The 24,474-nt window shown below is 36.8% G+C and overlaps 1 protein-coding gene across 1 annotated transcript; it reads right to left on the reverse strand.

Annotated features, from left to right (window-relative positions):
- Positions 1–259: 259 nt before the first annotated feature.
- On the reverse strand, positions 260–904 carry LOC111025398 (uncharacterized). Its single transcript, XM_022303251.1, has one exon. It carries the CDS (start codon positions 902–904, stop codon positions 260–262), a length of 645 nt encoding a protein of 214 aa, XP_022158943.1.
- Between the last annotated feature and the right edge of the window lie 23,570 nt (positions 905–24,474).

A 24,474-nucleotide genomic window follows, 5' to 3' on the forward strand; every position in this document is an offset into this window, starting at 1 on the left:
TATGATGAGTGCCGAGAAGGTGAGAGTGCCGACCTAGGCTCGGTACCGAGCCCTCCTCGACTACTTGTCATTCAGCCTACACTGTGCCCTTCTCAGGCTTAGAACATGTATGCCCCCTACTTGAGGAGTGCATATGTAGATAAGAAATATCTCAAGTAAATGGATAACAGAAGCTTTATTAAAAATGAAAACTTGAATTAAAACATAACAAGATTTTTTTTAGAGAACAAAAAAGAAAGGAATTTTAACCAAATTGCTTCTATCCTATAGCTCCTGGCTCTTTAAAAGGAGGAGACTTTCGTTCCTCAAAACTGCCTCTCAAAGAAGTGTAGTAACATTCACGAGATATCAGCTGTTCCCCCTTAATCTCTCCGATGCCCCCTAACGTTGGAAATTTCAGTGATTGGTGATGTGTAGATGGTATTACCTTCAGCATATGTATGGTCGGTTTTTCCAATATCGCATTGTTAGAGGATGCATAGTCGATAACTAAAAATTCTATCATCTTGATGATGCTTCTTAGCCCACTTCCAAATGTCACTAGCAACTCAATCTTCCCTTCTGGGATGACTCGCTCTCCCCCAAACCCTATTAGGGGTGTGGGTCTATTCTTAAGCAACTTCTCCCCTAGGTCCATAGCTTTATAAGCTGTTAAAGAGATGATGTCGGTTGAGCTACCCCCATCCGCTAAAATTCGATGCACCTTTGTGTTGGCTATTTTTAGAGAAGTGACTAGCACGTAATTGTGTGGATGGAAGAGGTGATTTGCTTCATTTTTTGAGAATTCAAGTTTTGAGGGGGGTCCTACTTTAAAGGCATGGTATATTTTGTGTTGATCTTGACTTGTCATTACTTCTCGTACACTGACCTTTCTCTTCCGACCAGACTCCATTGGACCACCCATAATCGTTCAGATTTCCTTGTCATGTGACTTGCTGTCATTCTCTTCAGTTAAGGCTGCTTTAGGGTTCTCCACATATTCTTTGAGATATCCTCTCCGAATGAGTCCCTCCACCTCTTCTTTGAGTTCAAAACAGTTTTGGGTGGCGTGGTCGTGGTCTCGGTGGAAGAGACAGTATTTCCCCTTGCTTCTATTACTAGAATGTGCTTTCATTTTCTCTGTCCACCAGAGTAGCTTCTGGTCCTTGATTTCCATTAATACCTGATCGAGTAGGACTATCGTGGGAGTGTACTTCTCGAATTTCTGGGGTAGTTCTTTCTGGCTGGTTCGATCGCGCTTCTCCCACCTTGATCCTTATAGTTTATCTCCTGTCCGTTCCCTTTTCTGGTCGGACCGCTTTCCTTTAGATTCCTTTTTTGAATGGAAGAATTCTTCCGCGCTTATATATTTTTGGGCTCGACTCAGAGCCTTCGAAAAAGTGCTCGGGGTTTTCTTTCTGAACGAGAATGACAAGTGCTCATCCTTTATTCCATACATGAATGCTAGTAGGGACACCGCATCAATTAGGCCCTCGACTTGTAGCTTTTCTTCGTTGAACCGAGCAACGTAGTCGTGAAGGCTCTCTATTGTTCTCTACTTGATTGTTAGAACGTAGGCCACAGGTCGGCTTCGACTTTGTCCTCCCACAAACTGGGTCACGAATGCCCTTGCCAAACTTTTAAAGTTGGAGATCGAACCTCGTTTTAGTTGTCGAAACCATACTATGGCTGACCTCTAAGGGTGGAGGAGAACACTCAGCACCGTATTGCTTCCGACACTCCATATATATCCATCCATTCTCGATAGGCATCGAGGTGATCTACCGGATCGACCGACCCGTCAAACTGCTTTACAATTGGTAGTTTGAATTTTGGAGGTACCTTATCCTCTATGATATCTTATGTGAATGGCGAATCAACTTGGTCTAGTACCTCTTCGAGATCAAATCCCTTTTCTTTCTGACCTAATTGTCTTTCTGACGGCTCGGGTCATTCCACTGGTTTCTCCTTGTCAAAATCTAATGACTCGAGATCTGGGCTATTCTGGTCGCATTTGCCTTCATTCTGCACTGGGGACTTTGTTTGCCTTTTGTCCTTCTGTGGACTTCGACAGTCGAGAATTCGGGTGCGTCTCTTGTCGTTTCCTCCCAGCCTCAATCTGCTCTACGCGTTGTTTGTCGATTCTTTAACCTCGCTGGGTATAGGACCCTTTCCCTTTTGGGGTTCCTTAAGAAGAGGTGATTAATCTGTCACCCATTGTTCTAATTGTTTGAGTAGTTGGGTAATGCGTTGAAACATGTTTTCCACCTTTTCTTCCAGGGCTGTAAACTTACTCTAGAGTTGCTCTGGAACGGCAGTAACAGGAATCTCGAGCAGTTCTTGGTCTCCTAGTTGGCTCGTTCCATCTCCAGATCCTCCTAGTTGAAGGTCATCCATGTTTAGCCTCCTCCTTGGATGGTAATCGTCATCAGAGCGTTGTGGACTTTTCTTCGGAGTCATGATTGGTTGTAGGATTACATATCCCCATAGATGGCACCAATTGTTGATGCGTGGACAATTCTGATGCAAATTGCCTCGGGATCTGCAACAACTTCGATGATCAGGGACCTGCAAAACTCAAATTAGACTAAACCGGTGCAACCTTAGTCACACAGACTCTGATGCCAAAGTCAGCTCAATGAACGAAATCCCTTAGTATCAAGTCACTATTCTCTTTTTTGCTTACCTCTAGGGTTTGCTCACCCCACTCCTTATAGTTGTTCGACTCCTCTAGGGTTTTTTCACCATGTGACTTGTAACGAATGACGACGGGAAGGAGGCTTGTAACGGATGTCGGGGGGAATGAGGCTGACTTGTAACGGATTGATGGAGGGAATAGGGAACGCTGGGCTCGACTTGGCCCAATGGCTCAATTTTCGGTCCACCACTTCATCAATTCTGTTTGCCTGTCTGATATGAACCAAGGAGCTACCGTTGTTATGCCTCATGGACCGATTACAAGATCGAGAGCTAAGAAACTTCAACAAGCTTTGCTACTTCATGTCCAAGCGTTCTTGAACTCGACAAGAGAAATAAAGGAAGATGTGCAAGAAGTTAGAACTATGCACTTCAATTTGGTGCAAGTTATGCATTTTTAAGTGTTTTTATGGCAAGTTAAAGTCCACTTGGTCAAGGTCAAAGTCAACTCCATCAAGACAAGTCAAAGTTAACTCATTCAATTCAAAAACCAAGTCAAACACTCACATCCCTCATTATGGACGGGATTGCAATTATTTTGGTTGGCTTTCCATGTTCTTAACCTTTTCATTTGCTTGTCTTTTCATTTCTCGTAAGTTATGTCTTTTCATTTACAAGTCTTTTCATTTTTTGTAAGTTACAAGTATTTTCATTTGCTTAAGACTTTTCATATGGCTTGCTAGGATGGCTATATATAGCCTTGAGATGTCTTGTTGTAACACATTTTTGAAGTGGAATGAAAAGTGAGTTTTCTCATTAACTTGGTTGAGAGATTTATCTCCCATTTCTTGTGCAATTTCTTGTGTCTTTAGAATTTGCATGTTAGGATCATTCAAGCGGTGTTGATCATACCTCTTGTGGAGTGATTCGAATCACGAGTTTAGAAACAAGTTTTCTCTACTCTTGATATTGATCATCAAGGTAATCCGTTCTTGTTAAGAAACCCTTGAGAGTTGGATCTAAGAACCTTGCTAACGAACAAGACCCATAGAACTCAATCCCAAAAACCCCGAAAACAAGTATGGAATCAACCCAAGGAAAAGTTTTAGAACGGATTACCTTGATGATCAATATCAAGAGTAGAGAAAACTTGTTTCTAAACTCGTGATTCGAATCACTCCACAAGGGGTATGATCAACACCGCTTGAATGATCCTAACATGCAAATTCTAAAGACACAAGAAATTGCACAAGAAATGGGAGATAAATCTCTCAACCAAGCTAATGAGAAAACTCACTTTTCATTCAACTTCAAATTGTGTTACAACAAGACATCTCAAGGCTATATATAGCCATCCTAACAAGCCATATGAAAAGTCTCAAGCAAATGAAAAGACTTGTAACTTACAAGAAATGAAAAGACTTGTAAATGAAAAGACATAACTTACGAGAAATGAAAAAGACAAGCAAATGAAAAGGTTAAGAACATGGAAAGCCAACCAAAATAATTGCAATCCCGTCCATAATGAGGGATGTGAGTGTTTGACTTGGTTTTTGAATTGAATGAGTTGACTTTGACTTGTCTTGATGGAGTTGACTTTGACCTTGACCAAGTGGACTTTAACTTGCCATAAAAACACTTAAAAATGCATAACTTGCACCAAATTGAAGTGCATAGTTCTAACTTCTTGCACATCTTCCTTTATTTCTCTTGTCGAGTTCAAGAACGCTTGGACACGAAGTAGCAAAGCTTGTTGAAGTTTCCTAGCTCTCGATCTTGTAATCGGTCCATGAGGCATAACAACGGTAGCTCCTTGGTTCATATCAGTTCTAAAACTTTTCCTTGGGTTGATTCCATACTTGTTTTCGGGGTTTTTGGGATTGAGTTCTATGGGTCTTGTTCGTTAGCAAGGTTCTTAGATCCAACTCTCAAGGGTTTCTTAACACTGTCGGTTTTTCTTCGTATAACAATATTAATTGTTCTACTGCTATCCATGAGTTTGTGATCTGTAATTGTCATGAATGATTAAAATAAGTAGCAAGGGGTTGGATTTTGTGTGTGTATTTATAGCTTTTCCATGTTTACATAGCTGGCATAATAGACTCTAGGGAAACAAAGAGATAAAATTAATTAACTTGCAGCTATCTCAAATTAATTGATTCTGGTTTAGTTATTCTCATCATCTTTAATGCCATTCTTTGATTAATATAGAATGCTATTGTGCCTAGTTGATTAATTAATAAGATTTAATTTGATGCTTGGTCTAAATTAATTAAATTAGGAGAATTAAAACTTACCATGGTTGTTCCGAGTAAGTAAACTAAGTTCTTGAATCAAGAAACCAATTTTGTGTAAAGCCTATGATCAAGATTACAATTGGATGAAAATTACACCTTTGGATTGGAAGTTGGTAAGATTAATTTTCGTTTTCCTTTTAGTTTGTCTATTTAAATTTTAAAATTTAAATTGAAACCCCCCCCCCCCCCCAATTTTTAACTTTGAGAAATTAATTTCATTGGTTCCCTTAGGATTCGACCTGGTCTCACTATTTCTACATGTTAGATTTAGTAAAATTAGTAATTATTTTGGAGGGCCTCGACAACCCTCACCAGAAATTTTTCTTCAAGAAAAATTGCATGGCCTGATTAAAAAATCACATGATTTTCAATATCAATAAAACTATAGGCTATGCTATTAATTGTCTATCCAAGAAAAATAGAAGTGGTATCTTTAGATCATAAATTAGGTCTTTTTGGATATGTTAGCCTTACAAAAGTTTAGCATTCCCCAACAATTAAATATCCTAAATTTGGCTTATAACCTTTCCACATTATGAAAATGTGTAATTTTTGTCTTCTTTTGTGGTAATCTATTTAACACATGGAAAGAACAGAAAACTGCTTCACCCCAAAAAAAGATGCACCTGATTTTAATATATTAACATTAGTTAAACCAATTAAGGTTCTATTTTTCCTCTCAGCTACTAAATTAGCAGCAGGTGAATATGGTGGAATAGTCTCATGAATTATTCCCAAGGATTCAACATGTAAATTAAATTCCAATGATTCACATTTTCTCGACTTCTATCACTTCTAACTGTTTTAATTTTCTACCGAATTGATTTTCAACTTCGAGGATAAATATTTTGCAATTCTCAAAAACATCACTTTTATTTCTCATTAAATAAACATAAGTATATTTAGAAAAGTCATCAATAAAAGTGATAAAATATCGATTTCCTCCTCTACTTAAGATCCATTCAAATTCACACAAATCTGTATGAATTAAATATAATAATCTATTATTTCTTTCATCGTTTTTATTTGTCGGTTGTAGCTTATACTCTCTCTATTTTATTGAAGTCGTTTACTAATTAATCTTCATTCTCTTGATTTTGTCTCTCTGTTCATTCATCACATCAATTGTTTCTTGCTCTTACATTTATCGCTCAAAATCACCAAGCTTTGTCAGTCTATCCCTTCCTCCGAATCGATTTGCTTTCTTTTTTTCTTTTTGTTGAGAAGGGTGAATTATGTATCTCAAAAGATGAAAATACTATCAATAGAACACTCTCGTATCAATAATCAAATTAGTAACCCAAGAAAAAGAGAGTTTAGTGTACCAAGCAAACAAATGAGCGTACCAAATGTACAGCCTCCAAATACTATACAATTTGGTTTAGAGGATTTATTTGTTTTTCCATAATGGGTATTTAGGGTGTGTTAGGTAGTGATGGTAGAAGAAGTGATTTTGAAAAATAGATTTAAGAATGATTGATTTTCAAAAATCACGACCCAAGTGACACCTTAAAAATTAATTTTAAGTGATTTATGCTTTCTTATTTTTTTTTTAATCTGCCAAACATGATTAATGGAAATGGAAGTGACCTTAGCCAACACGAGCCCTTCGAGCATGCTTTGTCCTCACTTACATGCTTCTTAGTAAAGCAATTAGGAGGGCACACTTAACTTTGGAGTTCTTACGATTGAGCCACCGAAAAGAAAGGTGCACCTTGTTGGTATAGGTAGCAACTATTAATTCTTTTAAGCCTTTTCTTAACCATTCTTCCATGGTCGTAGGATCCCTCTCATTCGAAAGTGGTATCGGTTAATTCATGTACCCCTCCTCTCTAGGCATGATTATTGAGGCGGACCTTTGAGGTCTGAAAATGGTGGGTCACACTTACGGGGAGTTGTTAAGTTAGGTAGCAATTTCCTGACCAAATAAACGATGACTAAAGTTTATAGGAATAAGGTTTTTCTGGTGTAAAATTTAGTTGACAACGTCTCAATTCAGTGAAGGAATAGTTGTCTACCCTAACAGTAGCTGTTGGTCTAAATCACTGAAGCGTCGTTGCAAAACAATTTTGTTAGGATGTTTAATTACTTTTGCTAAAATATGATTGAGTTTAAAAGATAATGCATGAAACTAATATATGTTTCTTTTGTAACGCCCCAGAACTTCCCACACACTTCTAGGTCACGTTAACTACCCAACTGTCTAAACTTAACCCCAAACACGAGATGTCAACTCTCTGTGAAATAATTATATAAAATCAAGTTTCACCTCTCATCAATTTAACAATGAATCAACTCTATAGAATATCAATCAACATCATTCGTGGACAATCTCATGAGGCAACTTTATTATTCCAACTAGGCAAAACTCAATGAATGGAAGAAAACTAAAATAAACACCTATCCCAAAATAAAATAAACAACAAGTGGGAACCTCCCAATTATTCAAATAAGAACAAATAGTTTATTGACCAAAACATAAGGTCTTAACCATCTAAAACTTAAACTAAGCAAAAGTAACTACCCAGCCTATGGTCCTCGCTCGTCATGTCTCCTTTGTCTTATCACCATGGTCGCCAACGAATCCTTCACCTGAAACAATAATTGTAGGGGGGGGGGGTGAGTATATAAAATATACTCCGTAAGTAGCCCTCACCAACAACTCGCACACATCATGCTCAACAAAATCATGAAACATTCATAGTCATGCTCTTCATCACATTATGCAATCAAACATAGACACACTCTATAAGATTCGGTGACAACCACAACCATGAACAAATTAACCAACCTCGAGTCTCCCTAACATCTCAAGTACCTCTACGCTTATCACAGCTATCTTAGTCTTCCACAGCTAACTCTTTCGAGTAGAGTCGGCCCCTGACCATATTTACCTAGAGCCCCGACACTATTGCATCAGCCCTCGACCATTTTTATCCAAGGCCCCGATGACTTCACCATCTATCGGCCCTTGACCATTTTTACCCAAGGCCCTAATAGTTTTCCTTCCAAAAGACTCCTCGCATCGACCCTCAACCATTTTTACCCGAGGCCTCGATACTCCATTAGTGACGTATCAGCCCCCGACCATTTATACCTGAGGCCCTACACTCACCCATTCACCTTCCTCAAGAATCCAACGTTCCTTGTCATAACCAACTTCACATCAACCCCTAGCCTGCGAACTGGGTCCGAAAATATGCTTCAATAACACCCACATCTCATAAGAAAATAATATGACTCAGACCAGCATGCTCGCATCATAAAGAAACATTTATATAAACTATACAAGCACGCTCACATCATAAGAAAGCATAATCACAATAACTCCATTATAACGTGCATCCTTTGTAAACACACATCATCCCACAACCATTCTCAGCACTTTAACAAGGCAAAATTTCCACCATTATCACCAACGAATATTCAACACTACACCAAGTATACAGATTAACACAACCGAGAGCTACCTAAACAACAGCGTATCAAAAATAATATCAAACATCACAAAAACAGCACATTAGAAGCCATCTGACACACATTAACGCACGCACACGCCCCTTGTCTACTTACTCACAACCGCGCCCCTAAGTTTTGCGTCGATCTCACACCTAGGCACTAAAACAGAAAAAAACAGCAAGTTACATATACTATTCAGCCTTCGAGATCAATTCTAAGAGGGTTCAAATGACTCATTACCACAAAATTGACTTCGTATAGGTGTGGGTAACCTAGATCTAGCTCGCCAAGGTGTGGGTAGCCTAAATCGAGCTTCGAACGGTTGTGGGTAAACCCGAATGTCACTGAAACGCTGTTGTCTACGAGTTGCAGCAGAGGGGACGCACCAAATCAGCTACCGAGCACTGTTGTACCCGAGCCTAGGTGAAGTGTTTGGACCCGAAGCCATCAGGCGCCGTTCCCAAATGACGATCTGTCACGAATGACCCTCGGACCGTCGCTGTTGCTGCAAAATCCGCGCGTCACCACCGTTCAGGTTTGGTCCGGATCGAAGATGGTGCCGCTACTGCTGTTACGAACTCGCCGCCGCTGGATGGGTCGCCCGCCGCTGCTGCTATGGATCGTCGGGACGTCGGGGTGCTGCCGTCGCCGGCCGCCGCTACTGTAGATCGGGACGTCGGGGTGCTGCCGTAACCCGGCGTTCACGGGTGAGGTCACCGGAACAAGAAAAGAGAGGAAGAGAAGGGGGGGTGGGCGGCTAGGGCAAGGGGATGAAGAAAGAGATGCCAACCTAATGTGTTTTTTTTTTCTTTTTATTAATTTTCTTTTCCTTTGTTTTAAAACCAAACCAACCCAATAAAAGTCCAACATGACCAAGCCCAAGAGAAAAAGAAAGCCATCCCAACTTAAGATAAAACCAATCCCGCGGAACCCGATATGTACAAATTTAATTAAAGTTTAATTTAATAAAAATTTAAATGAAACTCCTGATTCGAGACTAACTAACCTGAGGGACTCGGGGCGTTACATCTTTTTACTTTCAGCATGTCTACTTCTATTATTGCACTTCTAGCAATGGAAAAACTTAACGGCGAGAATTACAAACAATGGAAATCGAATCTAAACACTATACTCGTGATAGATGATCTTAGGTTCGTCTTGCAAGATCATTGTCCTTAAGCTCCTGCGCCTGACGCCACTGTGGCGGTGCGCAACGTCTATGACATATGGATCAAAGCCAATGACAAGGCTGAGGTCTATATCTTGACAACCATATCTGATGTGCTTGCTAAGAAGCACGAGGACACGGTCACCGTTAAGGAGATCTTGGACTCGCTGCAGAGCATGTTTGGACTACCGTCCTCATAGGCTCGACATGAAGCCTTAAAGTTCATCCACAACTCTCGCATGAAGGAGCGCTCATCAGTGCGAGAACACCTTCTCAACCTGATGGCCATTTCAATGTAGCGGAGTCGAACGGGGTCGTCATAGACGAGTAGGTTCAGGTTAGCTTTATTCTAGAATCTCTTCCGAAGAGTTTCCTGCAATTCCGTAGCAATACAGTTATGAATAAGCTGGAATATACTCTTACCACGCTCTTAAATGAGCTACAGACTTACCAGTCTCTTATAAAAAAAAACAAGGGACAGGAAGGGGAGGCAAACGTTGCCACCTCAAAAAAGTTCCATCGAGGTTCGACCTATGGAGCCAAGTTTGTGCCATTTTCTTCTGTAAGTAAGACTTTCAAGAAGAAGAAGGCCACTGGTAAGGGCCTAGACCTGACCCCACTGCTGCCACTACAACATGGACAGACATTGGATGACCACCACTCGATCTCAATCTTGAGTGAGTTGTGGACTCCTGCCTGTAAGAGCTCCTGCTTTGATTTGTATGGGTAAGAGTGGCTTGAATTTTCGATTTAATATGCCTACCATTTTGGGGACGAGACCGAGTGGGGAGTTAGAAACATAACTACACAAGATGTAATTCACTCTTTCCCAACTTTAGGGTAAGTAGATGAGTGTTGTATTGAGTGCTGACTCCGGGACTTGAACAAGGTGCCCCATCCTCTCGCAGGCCCGAGAGGGACTTCGGATTATTGGTTGGACCATAACCGGGTTGTTCATTAGAGGATCAGCGGTACTTAAGGTACAAGATGTAACACAGGGGTAAAACAGTAATTTGACCCAACTGTGTTTGCGAACACTCGTGAAGGATTAATTTACTGTCAATGGTCAAAATCTATGGACGCAAAATATTCTATAGTGAGAAGAGTGCAACTGTGGGTCTTTAGTGGAGTGACCGACAGTTAACGAGTTTAATCAATTAATCTCGTATCGTTGGAGCTTCCGATTTGTAGGTCCATTAGGTCCCCTTGTTAGCTCGTAAAGTATAGTTTAGAACAGTTAAAGGGAATTAAGGTTAATTATGAGATGCAATTAATATAATGTATGTTGATACATTATAATATAAAGTTAATTTTGAATTGGATTCAAAATTATGAGAGAGATGGATATTAGAATTTGATTATTTGATTAATTTAAGTTTAAATTAATGTGATATATTAATTTGGTTAAATTAAATTAGATTTAATTAAATTAAATTAATAATTCCATTTCTTATTAATGAAATTAGATTTAATTAATTATTATTTTAATGAAAATTGTTTTAATTAATATATAAGAAAAAAAAGAAAAAAAAGGAAAAGGAAAATGGGAGGAAACCTCCCATGGTGGAAAGTGGGAAGTGGGGAAGTGAATGTGGAAGTGACTTCCCTCTCACTCCTCCTTTCCTATAAAAGGGAGGCTCTCCCAATTCCTTTTCACAGCTCCCGATCCTCAGTTGTTGAGTTTCCAAAACTCCAACGAGAAATTCTCTCTCTAGATCTCTCGGTCTCCCTTTTAATTATAAGATGGTTCCCACAAATCGAGTTCTTAATGGATAGCGAGGAAGACTTTGTGGTGACATTGGTGTCTACATTGAAGAGGTGTCTTTAATGGTATGTATCACTAATTTTATTCTATTCATGCTTATATGTTTTTTCTTTGTTGTAATTCTAAGACAAAATTGATGCACACGCGTTCGCGTGCTTCCACTGTGGGATTCGATCCCTTCAATTGGAGCTTATAAATTATAGGTCCCCTATAAACCAAAAGTATAAACTATGGATCGCAAGAACATTCAGAGGTGTTTGGTTCACGGGTTTGAGGAGGTCTGTTAAATATGAATTTATTAAGTATGAGTTGTTAAGTAGTATGGGTTTGGTTGTGTAGAAAATGGGTTTGCTAAGTCTGATTTATTTAAACATGTTTTTGGTTGGGCATAAAAAAAGGTTGTTAAGTATGGGTTTGTTAAAGGTGTTTTTGGATACTATTTTGTTAAACTTATGTTTATTACCACTGTGTTTATCACAAGATTTATAATTTATAATAAATAATAGATAGTTCATATATCAACTATTTGGTTGAGATAATAATTTTTTTTTATTTTCTAATGAAATTAGGAAGTATACTTTTCAATATCAATAAAAAAATGAATACATTTTTTTGCCTTAATTTTTTTCCAATAATTTTTTTATACAAATTTATCAACACATACTTTAATATCACTGATTTATTTAATTTGTGTTAATTTCTTGTTATGTTAACTAAATTTATTTACTAATAACCATCAAAATTTGCATTAAACTTAACTTTTTTAACTTTTTATATAGCCGGATTAAAAAGTTGACACATTTTAACTAATAAGGATTAAAAAGTTATTAACTTCAAGACAAACTAAATATAATAGTTAAATTCATTTATGGTATAAACTACATTTATTTAGTTAATTATACTAATTTGTCTTTTACATTGCACTAGTAAAAAAAGTTTGATAAAATTATGGATTTATAGAATAAAGATGTTAGATTGTATGATGTGTATTGTCAAGTATTTATATACATGTGATTAAAATTATAATAATATTTATTTATTAACTAATATTTTGAGTATGAATAATTCATTTTTAATAGAATTATTCATCTAATTTTTTCTGGAGTAATTACTGTGTGAGATAAATATTTAATTAGTTATGTTATTGATTTTTTAAAATATTTTTTTTTTTGATGTCTGACTAAAGTGTGCACATAAATTATTGCATATATTGTTTCAAAAAAAGAATTTTTTACATCTAACTTTATCATTATAATTTCTCTAAAACATGTAGTTTATAACATATATAAATGAAATGGTTAGGTAGTCAAAGTTGATACAGAGGATTGAGAAAAATGAACGAAGTTACAGGTATGGCTCCAACATATCAAATAAACTCGATTTTGCTAATTTTTTCATTTCTTAATTTCAGTTTTCACTCATAAAGTTTACGATTAAAATTTTGTTGTCGATATATGAATTAATAATTGATTACTTTCAAGTTTAACTAAATTTTTTTACTTATTTATTATTAAAATTATAATTAATTGATTTTCGTATTCAGCTAATATATTTGATCAAAAATTAAAAGATAAAATATGGAATGTAATATTTAAAAAGATCATTGATAAAATACTGTAAGGAACTGTTGTTGGAATAATATGTACCGTAGCAACATGGGGTAGAATAGTACGTAGTGTAGCAAATTTGACTTTATAAAACCATGAAACAAATACAAACCCTACTACCCATTATGAAAACACGGAACCAAACAAACACCCCTCAATGAATGAGTTATGTTGAAATATCATTGAATTTTAAATTGTCAGAATCCTATTTAATTAATTACTGTATTTGGTTATATTAAATAATAAAGATAATATAAATTAATGTATTTCAATAATATAGATATTTACTAATAAACTGTTTATCTGACTAAGATTCAAATAATATAATTTTAATATATGAGATATTAACATATTTTAGTTGGCTAATGAGCATGTCCTGTTTCATGTATTTCATACGTTCGAGGGGAAAATTTTATTTATATATGAGATATACTAATAAAATATTCATTTGAATAATATTCAAATAATATAAATTTTAATATTAGCATATATTAAAAAATATTATTTTGTTTAAGTATTCCATCTCAATTAATGTATTTGATGATGAAACTTTAGATATGCACAGCGGAAGCTAAGGATCATAATACACTTAATGAAGCAATTTAACTAAAATAAGCATGCTGGAAAATATGATGAATAAGGTAAAGAGGGAATGATTAACTTTTTACCTTTGAAAACCTCCACTATAACTTCTTCTCCTAACTCAATGAGACCACCAACGGGAAATCCATGCTATCCTCAGGTTTATGAACACGGTTGTGGGACCAAATTATGAGTGAAAGCAAAGGGAAAGCACTAATGGAAGGAGAAAACAATAGACATTTGAGTGGAAAAATTCTACACTTATGTAAGGAAGCATTAGTGATAAAGGAACTAACTCAATTATGCATTAGAACTCCCTTATACAAGGTGAACCCCCACAACAATAATAAGAATAACCCCAATAACAAGATGATGAATCAACCTCAAGAAAGCTAAACAGATTTGTGCTTGGAAAAGATGATCAATGATCAAGAATAAAGGAGAACTTGTTCCTATATTCAAGATTTCGAACTCTTCACAACCTAATTGATCAAACTAGATTGAAAGTTCTAAACATGCATTCTAAACACAAGAATACAAATAAAGCTTAAAGCTTGAGAGAGATTAAACTCAATGTGAAATTTTCATTCATCAAATGTTGTGTTTGAAAAGCAAATGTACATCCCTATTTCTAGTAATTCAAAAGACATAATGAAAAGACACAACTCTTGGATGAAAAGACACAACCCTTGAAAAATACATAATAAATTAAATATGTGGATGAATCTGGATTTTTAGATTCATGAAGTTTCTTGGAGGACAAGATGTCTTTTCAAGCTTGAAGGGATGCAACTCTTCACCAAGTGTGAACACCTTAGCTTGGAAGTAACCATTCAACCTTTTTTGTAGTCTTTTAGCTCTAGCTTTTGTGATTGGACCTTGTGGCATAATGATTGGCTCATGATTGGGTTGACTTTGAGCATAAGCTTCATTTGAGCTGATTTGAGCTTGCTCCTCTTGTAGACTTTCCCCGTGTACTCCGTGATCATTCATTTCTATATCATTCTCCCATTCTTCGAAAAAATTCGTCCTCGAATCTAAAGGATCTCGTTGCATGGAAAATTTGAAGTCATGTGCATTCCTAGGCCTTGTACTACTTGGATCCCCCTCTGCTTTGAATTTATTGTCTAGGATGCGGTAGGAAGTGAAGTTGGAATGATGCTTCTTGTGCAGCCTCTTGGATTCATATGTCCCATGTGAACGAAATTGGCTCTTTTTAAAAGCAACTCTTGAATTTAGCTTTTCAACAAGCAGTTTGACCTCCTGCAAGAATTCAAAAGAAAAACTTGGTACAATTGGTTTAAGTGCACCCGTTAGAAAGCAACTTCGTTTGGTTACAAGCTTTTGTATATGTCGTTTTGAAAACAAAACAATACTAGCTTTAGAAACTCTCGTAACCAAACCCATATGATCGTCAACACTTTTCTCTCGTTTGTCACTTTTTTCACCGTCCTTTCTTTCTATTACTTTTGTCTCCACCTCTTTTTCAGAGCATAACTCATTACAATCTTCGGTTGTCTTCTCATCAAACATAACAACCTCATCATTTGAATCTTCCTCTTGAGCATCACACATAATGACCTCAACATTGTTCGAATCATCCTTTTGGAGATTTGGATGTTCTCTCTCATTTTGAATTGATTTCTCATCCTCTTGAGGCTCGGGAAAATCTTCCTCCCTTTGAACGAATTGTGCAGGTTGTCTTTCCTTGGCTTGGTCCCTCAATTTCAATTCTTGATTTAACTTTGAAATGTACTTCATGGATTTGCGCATTTCAGCAAAATTATCTCTCATAGACTTCCAAAACGGGTCCTCACTAACGTGATTCTCACGACGTCTTCGCCTTTGTTGAAACATTTGAACTTCTAATATCTCAAACTTTAGCAAGTCTTTATAGTATTCTTATGAGAATCATGCAAGAACACTTCAATATAGCATAGAATGTGAAAAGTCACAAAAATCAAAAATTTAGGAAACAAATAGAGAAACGTTTTCTAATAAGCAAAATAGAATGGAAAAGAAAGAGATATGAGTGAAATGGTGTGAATCAAAAGAAGATGAAGAGTCACTTTTTTTTCCCTTGAAAACAAAATTTTTTCTCCAGCAAGTATGATAAAAGATGAATCAAATATGAGAAGATGAAGAGTCACACGTAGTGGATTTAGATATGGTTGAAAATAGAAAGAAATATGAAGAAGAATGGAAAGCGGATAAAGATATAATCTGTTTAGAGCCTAAGCTCTGATACCAAATGACAAAAGAACTAACTCAATTATGCATGAGAACTCCCTTATACAAGGTGAACCCCCACAACAATAATAAGAATAACCCCAATAACAAGATGATGAATCAACCCCAAGAAAGCTAAACAGATTTGTGCTTGGAAAAGATGATCAATGACCAAGAATAAAGGAGAACTTGTTCCTATATTCAAGATTTCGAACTCTCCACAATCTAATGGATCAAACTAGATTGAAAGTTCTAAAACATGTATTCTAACACAAGAATACAAAGAAAGCTTAAAAGCTTGAGAGAGACTAAACTCAATCTGAATTTTTCATTCATCAAAATGTTGTGTTTGAAAAGCAAATGTACATCCCTATTTATAGTAATTCAAAAGACATAATGAAAAGACACAACTCTTGGATGAAAAGACACAACCCTTGAAAAATACATAATAAATTAAATATGTGGATGAATCTGGATTTTTAGATTCATGAAGTTTCTTAGAGGACAAGATGTCTTTTCAAGCTTGAAGGGATGCAACTCTTCACCAAGTGTGAACACCTTAGCTTGGAAGTGACCATTCAACCTTTCTTGTAGTCTTTTAGCTCTAGCTCTTGTGATTGGACCTTGTGGCATAATGATTGGCTCATGATTGGGTTGACTTTGAGCATAAGCTTCATTTGAGCTGATTTGAGCTTGCTCCTCTTGTAGACTTTCCCCGTGTACTCCGTGATCATTCATTTCTATATCAATTAGCCTTCTCCAAGTGATCTTCCTCACCTATATAAAGACCAAATACATGCAAGGACAAGCCCACTAGTATGTAAAAGATAGGTGTCATTGCCTTTGATATGAACCAAAGTGTCTTAGTCTTCAAAGAGTTAAAGGAAGTTGTTGGAGAATCCTATGTCCAAGTTGACAACAAATTGGAGTTGCATTAAATGCACTCTAGTGTCATTTATGGCAACCTCAAGTGGCATTGAATGAAGTCAAGAACAAGTCCAACTTCATTTACTACAAACTCAAGTTGCATTAATGGAAGTCTAAGTTGAACTCAAGATGCATTAAATGAACAAGACTTCAAAGTACTTGAAAGTAGTTCAAACTCCAGTTCATTCACTCTTGAATGGTTACAAACTCTTGGTTTTATGGTGGAGGAGTTTCATTCTCGGATTTAAAGCATGTTTAATTGTATTTTCAGTTTTAAACATTTCATTTATGTGTTTTAAGTTTTATTTGTGTTAGTGGTGGTTATGGTATTGATGTAGTAGGGAGTTACAACCTTTACAATTCTTTTAGGTTACTTGAAGGGTTGTTTTGGAGGCTATAAATAGCCTAGCTTGTTCCCTTGGAAAAATAGATTTGAGATTTGAGATTTGAGTTTTGAGATAATTAAATTTAAGCTTATTGAGCCATGAGCTTTTCCTTTGCATTTCTTGTGTTTTAGAATTGCATGCTAGAATCATTCAAGTAGCATTGATCAAGCTATCTTGTGGAGTGGTTCGAATCTTGAGTTTAGAAACAAGTTTTCTCTACTCTTGATATTGATCATCAAGGTAAATCTGCTCTAACTTCTTCCTTGGGTTGACATCATCTTGATTTGGGGGTTTTAGCACTTGTGATCTAGGGGTTTGCATAACCATAAGGGTTCTTAGATCCAATTGGCTATTGTTTTCTTATCAGCCTTGAAGAAACACTTCAAAAACCAATAGTTAGTGTTCCACTAACTTGATTTTGTAAATAAAACTTTTATAAAACTAATTTTTATAAAAACAAACATTGAAATATTAATTTTCTTTTAAAACAAAAACCAAGCTAAATTAATATCTCATATTAATTGGTCTTTGATACCTAAACCTGATTAATCACATTAATCAAATTACAACTCTTTTTCAAGCTTTAAACTTACTTAAAACTAATTTAAATAAGTCATACTCTCCAATATAATTAATTCTCAATTAATTATTATATTATATATTATATGTCATATAAAATACAATATTCCGTAAAAACCGAATTTGAACACTTCAAACTCTTGCTTCACCTAGTTCATCAATTTTATCCTTTATGAGCTAGCATGGAGACCTGATGGACCTACAGATCATGGGCTCCAACGATTCGAGACTAATCGGTCAAACTCTTTAACTTAGTTAATGAACATTCGTTAACTAACAGGACTATCCACTATAGCCTGTAGATGCACTCCCCTCACTTTAGATATATTTGTGTCCATTCGGTATAACTGTCATCGGTAAGTTGATCCTTTACAGGCTGTTCGTAACCTCAGTTGGGTAAAAAAAACCATTTTACCCTAAGTTACATCTTTTCCCCTTCAGTACCACTATCGTTCTAATGAACAATTGATTTAGGATCAAATCACTAAATCTAATTCTTCTCGGGCCAGTGAGAGGATGAGGCTCCTTGTTTAATACCCAGGATTAGCGCTTAAGGGAACAACCTCTTTACTATCCCTAAATTTGGTAGGCGTGAATTCCATCTTGCTAATTCTATGTCCCCAACTATCTACCCAGTCTTATCCCTGAAATGGGAGGCATATTTGAGTAGTGCTGATGAGCTTACTATCACCTATGCAGATCAAGGGAGAATGCTGAATAAATAGGAGTTCATAGACAGCTCAGGATTCAGATTAAGTTATCTAGGTCATCGATAAACGAAATTAATCAGTGTTATCCGTAAACGGTGTTAGTACGTAACAGTGATTATTTCAGGGTCAGTCTTACACAATTTCATTGTGTAGAACACCCCCGCTCACATGTTTCTACATGAACGAATTAGGATCACTTCGTTTGTGACACCTTACAACATTTGTAAGAATCATAAAGCGGGTCGTATTTGATAGTGTCTCCAGAAAAAGTACCCAACTTGATCCATGTACTATAGATTATTTAGGATATTTACTTGAACTTGTTCCAGTTTATGTATCCACATAAAGTCCAAGTACTCATTATAGTAGCCAAGGGTTCGTAGTTTATTGGATTTAGAATTATTAAGAAACAAATTCACTTTCATTTAACAACACTTGTCTGAATAACCCCACATTAATATTCACTTTTTACAAACTACGAGTTTTAGGACAAAATACCCAACAAACTCTCACTTGGACTAAAACTCCTAGTGGGTTTGCAACATGGTTAAGTTAAGTGCAAGAAATGTAAATACAATAAACCAAGGCATCTCATACCCATTTTCTCCCACTTGCCCTATTTATTCTAATCGTAGTCCTAAACTCTTTAGGTGACTCTCAAAAACACTAGCCGGGAGGGCCATCATAAACGGATCAATAATGTTGTGATCAGACACTATTTGTCTTACATTAACATCTCCTCTCTGCACAATTTCTCTGATGAGATGGTATTTGCGCTCAATATGCTTTCCACGCTTATGGGTTATCGATTCTTTAGAGTTCGCCACTGCCCCACTGTTATCGCAATATAAAGTGATGGGCATATGTATGTTTGGAACAACTTCTAGATCATTTATGAACTTCCTAAGCCATACTGCTTCCTTGGCTGCTTCATATGCAGCAAAATATTCTGCTTCCATGGTGGAGCCGAGAATGCAGCTCTGCTTTATACTTCTCCACACTACTGCTCCTCCATTAAGAGTGAACAACGATCCTGAAGTAGATCTCATTGAGTCTATATCAGTCTGAAAATTGGAATCAGTGTATCCAAAGTATCAGATCCTTATTTCCATACACGAGCACATAGTTCCTTATTCTCCTAAGATACTTAAGGATATTCTTAACGGCAGTCAAATGTGCATAGTCGGGATTGGACTGATACCTACTGATTATCCCTACTGCAAAGCATATGTCTGGTCGGGTACATAGCATTACATACATCAAACGCCCGACTGCTGATGCATAGGGAACACGTCTCATATCCTCAATTTCTTGAGGTGTCTTAGGACATTGTTCCTTCGACAGATGTATTCCATATGTGAAAGGTAGAAGACCTCTCTTGGAATCCTGCATCTTATACTTAGACAACACTTTGTCTATATAAGATGTTTGAGACATAGCTAGCGTTCTGTTTTTTCGGTTCCGAACTATTTGGATACCTAGAACATATTGTGCCTTTCCAAGATCTTTCATTTGAAATTGGGTTGCTAGCCAATTTTTTATGTCAGTTAAATATCCTACATTATTCTCAATAAGTAGGATGTCATCTACATGAACAAGAAATGCTACCATGGAGTTGATGATCCTTTTGTAAACACAAGGTTCATCAATATTTTGTTCAAAACCGTAAGATTTGACCGCAGCATCAAATCTCATGTTCCAGGATCTGGATGCTTGTTTTAATCCATAAATGAATTTTTTAAGTTTGCAAACTTTTTGCTCCTGACCCTGTTCTACGGACCCCTCTGGTTGGACCATATAGATACTTTCGTCAAGATTACCAATTAGAAAGGCAGTTTTGACATCCATTTGCCAAATTTCATAATCATAAAAAGTGGCAATGGATAAAAGTATCCTAATAGATTTAATCATAGCAACAGGTGAAAAGGTTTCTTCATAGTCTATCCCCTCCACCTGGGTGTAACCCTTTGCTACTAATCAGGCTTTATAGGTCTGTACCTTTCCCGAATGGTCTCTTTTACGCTTATAGATCCATTTGCAACTGATAGGTCTTACTTCATCTGGTTTGTCTACAAGCTCCCAGACTGAATTGAAGTACATAGAATCCATTTCGAGATCCATTGCTTTGATCCACTAATCTCGATCAACACCGTACATTGCCCTTTTATAGGTAAATGGATCCTCTAAGCCATCATCAGGTATGGTGACTTCGGTTTCAATTAAACACATATAGTGGTCAGGCTGTCTCACAACTCTGCCACTACGTTGAGGTTCTCTCATCTCTTGAGAAGGATATGATGAACCATATGTGCTTGGTCTATTATCAACTCATGTTGATGGACTAGCCTGATCAACAACTTTTGTTAATTTATCTGTAGCATCTTTTGAAATCTCTTATAATACCAGTTTGCTGCTGGGTTTATGATCTCGTATGTGGTTTTCGTCTAGGAATGTGGCATTTGTCGATACAACTACCTTTTCATCCTGAGGATCATAAAATAGACCACCTCTCGTTCCTTTAGGGTATCCCACAGAAAGACACAAATTTGAACGACGTTCCAATTTCTTAGGATTTTGTACCAACACATGTGCCGGACAACCCCATATTCGAAAATGACGTAAACTAGCTTTACGCCTGGTCCATAACTCATTAGGTATTTCTGAAACACTTTTAAAGGGAACGATATTCAAAATGTAAGCAACTGAGCAACTGAGTTAGGCAACTGAGGAAAACTCGTCATGGATCGAACCATGTCTAACAATGTTCTGTTTCTTCGTTCAGATACACCGTTCTGACGAGGCATTCCTGGTGCAGAGAGTTGTGACTGAATTCCATGTTCTATCATATAGTATTGTAATCTTAAGTCCATATACTCCCCATCTCGATCTGATCGAAGTGTCTTAATTGTTTTACCTAATTGGTTCTCAAGCCTGGTCTTAAACTCCTTGAACTTTTCAAGGGCTTCAGACTTGTGATGTATCAGGTAAATGTAACTGTACCTAGAATCATCATCAATAAAGCTGATGAAATGTTCATACCCTCCCCGAGCTCTAACATTCATTGGTCCATAAAGGTTTGAATGTACGAGTTCTAGGCGTTCTTTGGTTCGATGACCCTTTCCAGTAAAAGATCTCTTTGTCATTTATCCCTCAAGACATGACTCACATGGCGGCAAAGAATCATCTTCTAACTTGCTTAGAAGTCCACTATTAACAAAGCTTTCAATCCTATTGAGATTAATGTTTCCAAGTCTTAAGTGCCAAAGATAGGTACTTTGAGAAACATATTTTCTTTTAATTTGAGTTTCAGCTGTTTTAAACATTTCAGTATTATAGACAGCTTCAACTTTGGTTGGTTTTAACTTGTAAGTTGTTTTCTAGGTATGCAGAACATATTTGTACGCCTCTTTTCAAAATGAACGCTTCATTAAAATTGAAATTTATGATGTACAAATATTCTAGCAATCATGAAATAGATATCAAGTTTATTTTATAGGAAGGTACATAAAGAACATTTTCTAAATACAGATATCTATTTCCAAAAATCAACTTAATTCCTCCCACTGCTTTTGCTGAGATGAGCTCCCCTGATCCAACCTCGAGAGTGACCTCATCTTCTTCAAGTTGTCTCCATGAACTAGTTTCCTCAAAAGAAGAACAAACATGATTAGTGGCTCCTGAATCTAGTATCCAGGTAGAATCATCATTCTCCACTATACATATTTCAATGACTAGTAAATCGAATTTACCTTGCTTTTCCTTTTCAGCTCTTTTCTCGGTGAGGTATTTGGGGCAATTTCTTTTCCAATGCCCATTTTTATTGCAATGGAAACATTTTCCTTTTGCAATCTTTTCCTTGCCTTTTGCCGCAGTTGGAGCCTTCCCCTTCCCATTGTCCTTCTTCTTCTTCCGAATTCCTTTCTTCTGATAAGAAGGTCCAGATTTACTCCCAGAGGAAGATCCTTTGTGGAATTTCCTCTTTGAGGTAGTAGCAACATTTTCCTCAGCCTCATAACCTTTGTTTTTCAACAAAAATTCGTAAATTTGGAGTTCATTAAGAAGGGTTGTGAGGTTGTATTCAATCTTATTCATCATAGCATTCGTTTTGAATTGAAAATAACTATTCGGAAGAGATTGCATGATGAATCCAACCTGACTTATTTCGTTCATGATTGTGCCGTTCAGTTCTGCAACATTGAAGTGAACCATCATGTTCAAAACATGCTCCCTTACGGAAGATCCTTCCTTTATTCTGCAGTTGTAAACATACTTAATCGCATCATGCATGATAAATGTTTATGGTTGTCCAAACAGGGCTTGTAGAGAGTCCATGATCTCTCTTGCAATAGCTAATCTCTTGTGCATTTTAGACAATGCATCCGATATACTGGCTAAAATGTAAACACGAGCTTTTTCATTATCTTTAACCCATCTATCAAATACATCCCGAACTGTTCGATTTGCATTAGGGGCAGGGACTGGAGAACACTCCTCCGTTAAAACGAACCTTAGATCGTCAATAACTAGTATTGTGTTTAAATTCAATTTCCATATTCCGTAATTGTCTCCGTTAAGTTTATCGGAAGCTAGCAGTTGTATAATTGAAGTAGACATTGCTGAAAAGTGAACAGAAATATTAGTGAATTGTATAACTCTTAATTATTTCAACCAATTTTATTTAGCAAGAAATAATGTGCCCATTCATTATTACTTTTGCAACGATACTTCAATGAGTCAGAATAGCCCCCACCGTAGGGCAGTGGACTACTCCTTCACTTAATCAATACATTCTTGACTAAATACTAACTCTGAAAGAACTCTTATTCCTATAGTACTTAGTTATCGTTAATTTGGTCAAGAACTTACTAACACTTAGCAAGTCTTGTAAGTGTAGACCCGCCATTTTGGAATTATAGAGATCGGAATCAAACAAGCCCTCGAAGGAGAGACAATTGCTGAAAACCGACCTAAGTAACCCTATCCATTTATGGAGTTCAGGGTATTCCGAATCCTATGTTACAACCCTCCGAAGGGATAGGCAGTTATAAAAGCAAAGCAGGTGCAACATAAGAATCTCACGGTGTGACCTAATGGAAGAGACCGTAGGACGTGTTGACATACACCCTTCACCCACTTACTATGAACTACTTCCCCAATTCACCTTGTTATTGACCCATGAAAATACTTTCCAAATGGAGGTTGCCCAAATAGCAACTCGAAGCCGAGCATGAATCTCACGGTGTGAACTCTTAGGGACGTGAAAGCAAGAAATAATGTATCTCATACACTATTAATCTCCCACTAAAGTGTTCTATTATAAAAATTGGGTAATTACTAGGCTATATACCGGCTAATTATATACAACCTAAGTCTATGTGATTTTCCCCAGTATAACTCTTATACTGGGATTAACCTACGATGTCTAGGTGATAAACCAATTTTATTACCTCACATCTCTCACACGTGCTCATAAAACTAGGGTTATTAACTTAGATGCCGGTTTGATCTCTAGGTAGGAGGTGTTCCGTAAACTGTCAACTTAAGTACCCTTAACCTTAGACAAGATCTCACCGAGTGAGTAAACAACTTTTTTTTACAAGTTATCGCCCTATTTTAACTATTTTAAGTATTCCATCTCAATTAATGTATTTAATGATGGAACTTTAGACATGCACAACAGAAGCTAGGGATCATAATACACTTAATGAAGCAATTTAACTAAAATAACCATGCTGGAAAATATGATGAAAAAGGTAAAGAGGAAGTGATTAACTTTATACCTTTGAAGACCTCCACTATAACTTCTTCTCCTAACTCAATGGGACCACCAACGGCAAATCCGTGCTATCCTCGGGGTCGTCTGTCAGGGTCCATGATAGGAGTGTTGGCGAGGACACTACATACTCATCTATCCAAAGACCCAGCTTGGGGTGCGGCTCCTGCATGGTCGGAAGAATATAATACGAGTGATGTTGACCATGTGTATCAGTTCATGAATGATTGAACCTCGGACCTTGGTGAACAACCACCATCAATACACAGGAAGGACTCCAAGTACATATTACCTCAGAGGTACCACATATGCGACATACAATGAGTGGGCGTAATAAGGCCCAACGAGCAGAACAACAAACCCCATTAATGCATAA

The sequence above is a fragment of the Momordica charantia genome, assembly GCF_013281855.1.
Source record: "Momordica charantia cultivar OHB3-1 chromosome 3 unlocalized genomic scaffold, Mcharantia_2.0 BLBB01000003.1, whole genome shotgun sequence".
Classification (NCBI taxonomy): domain Eukaryota; kingdom Viridiplantae; phylum Streptophyta; class Magnoliopsida; order Cucurbitales; family Cucurbitaceae; genus Momordica; species Momordica charantia.

What these genes read in the sequence shown, in the direction of transcription:
- LOC111025398 (XM_022303251.1), bottom strand. Translation starts at nt 904, where the DNA reads ATGGGTGGTCCAATGGAGTCTGGTCGGAAGAGAAAGGTCAGTGTACGA.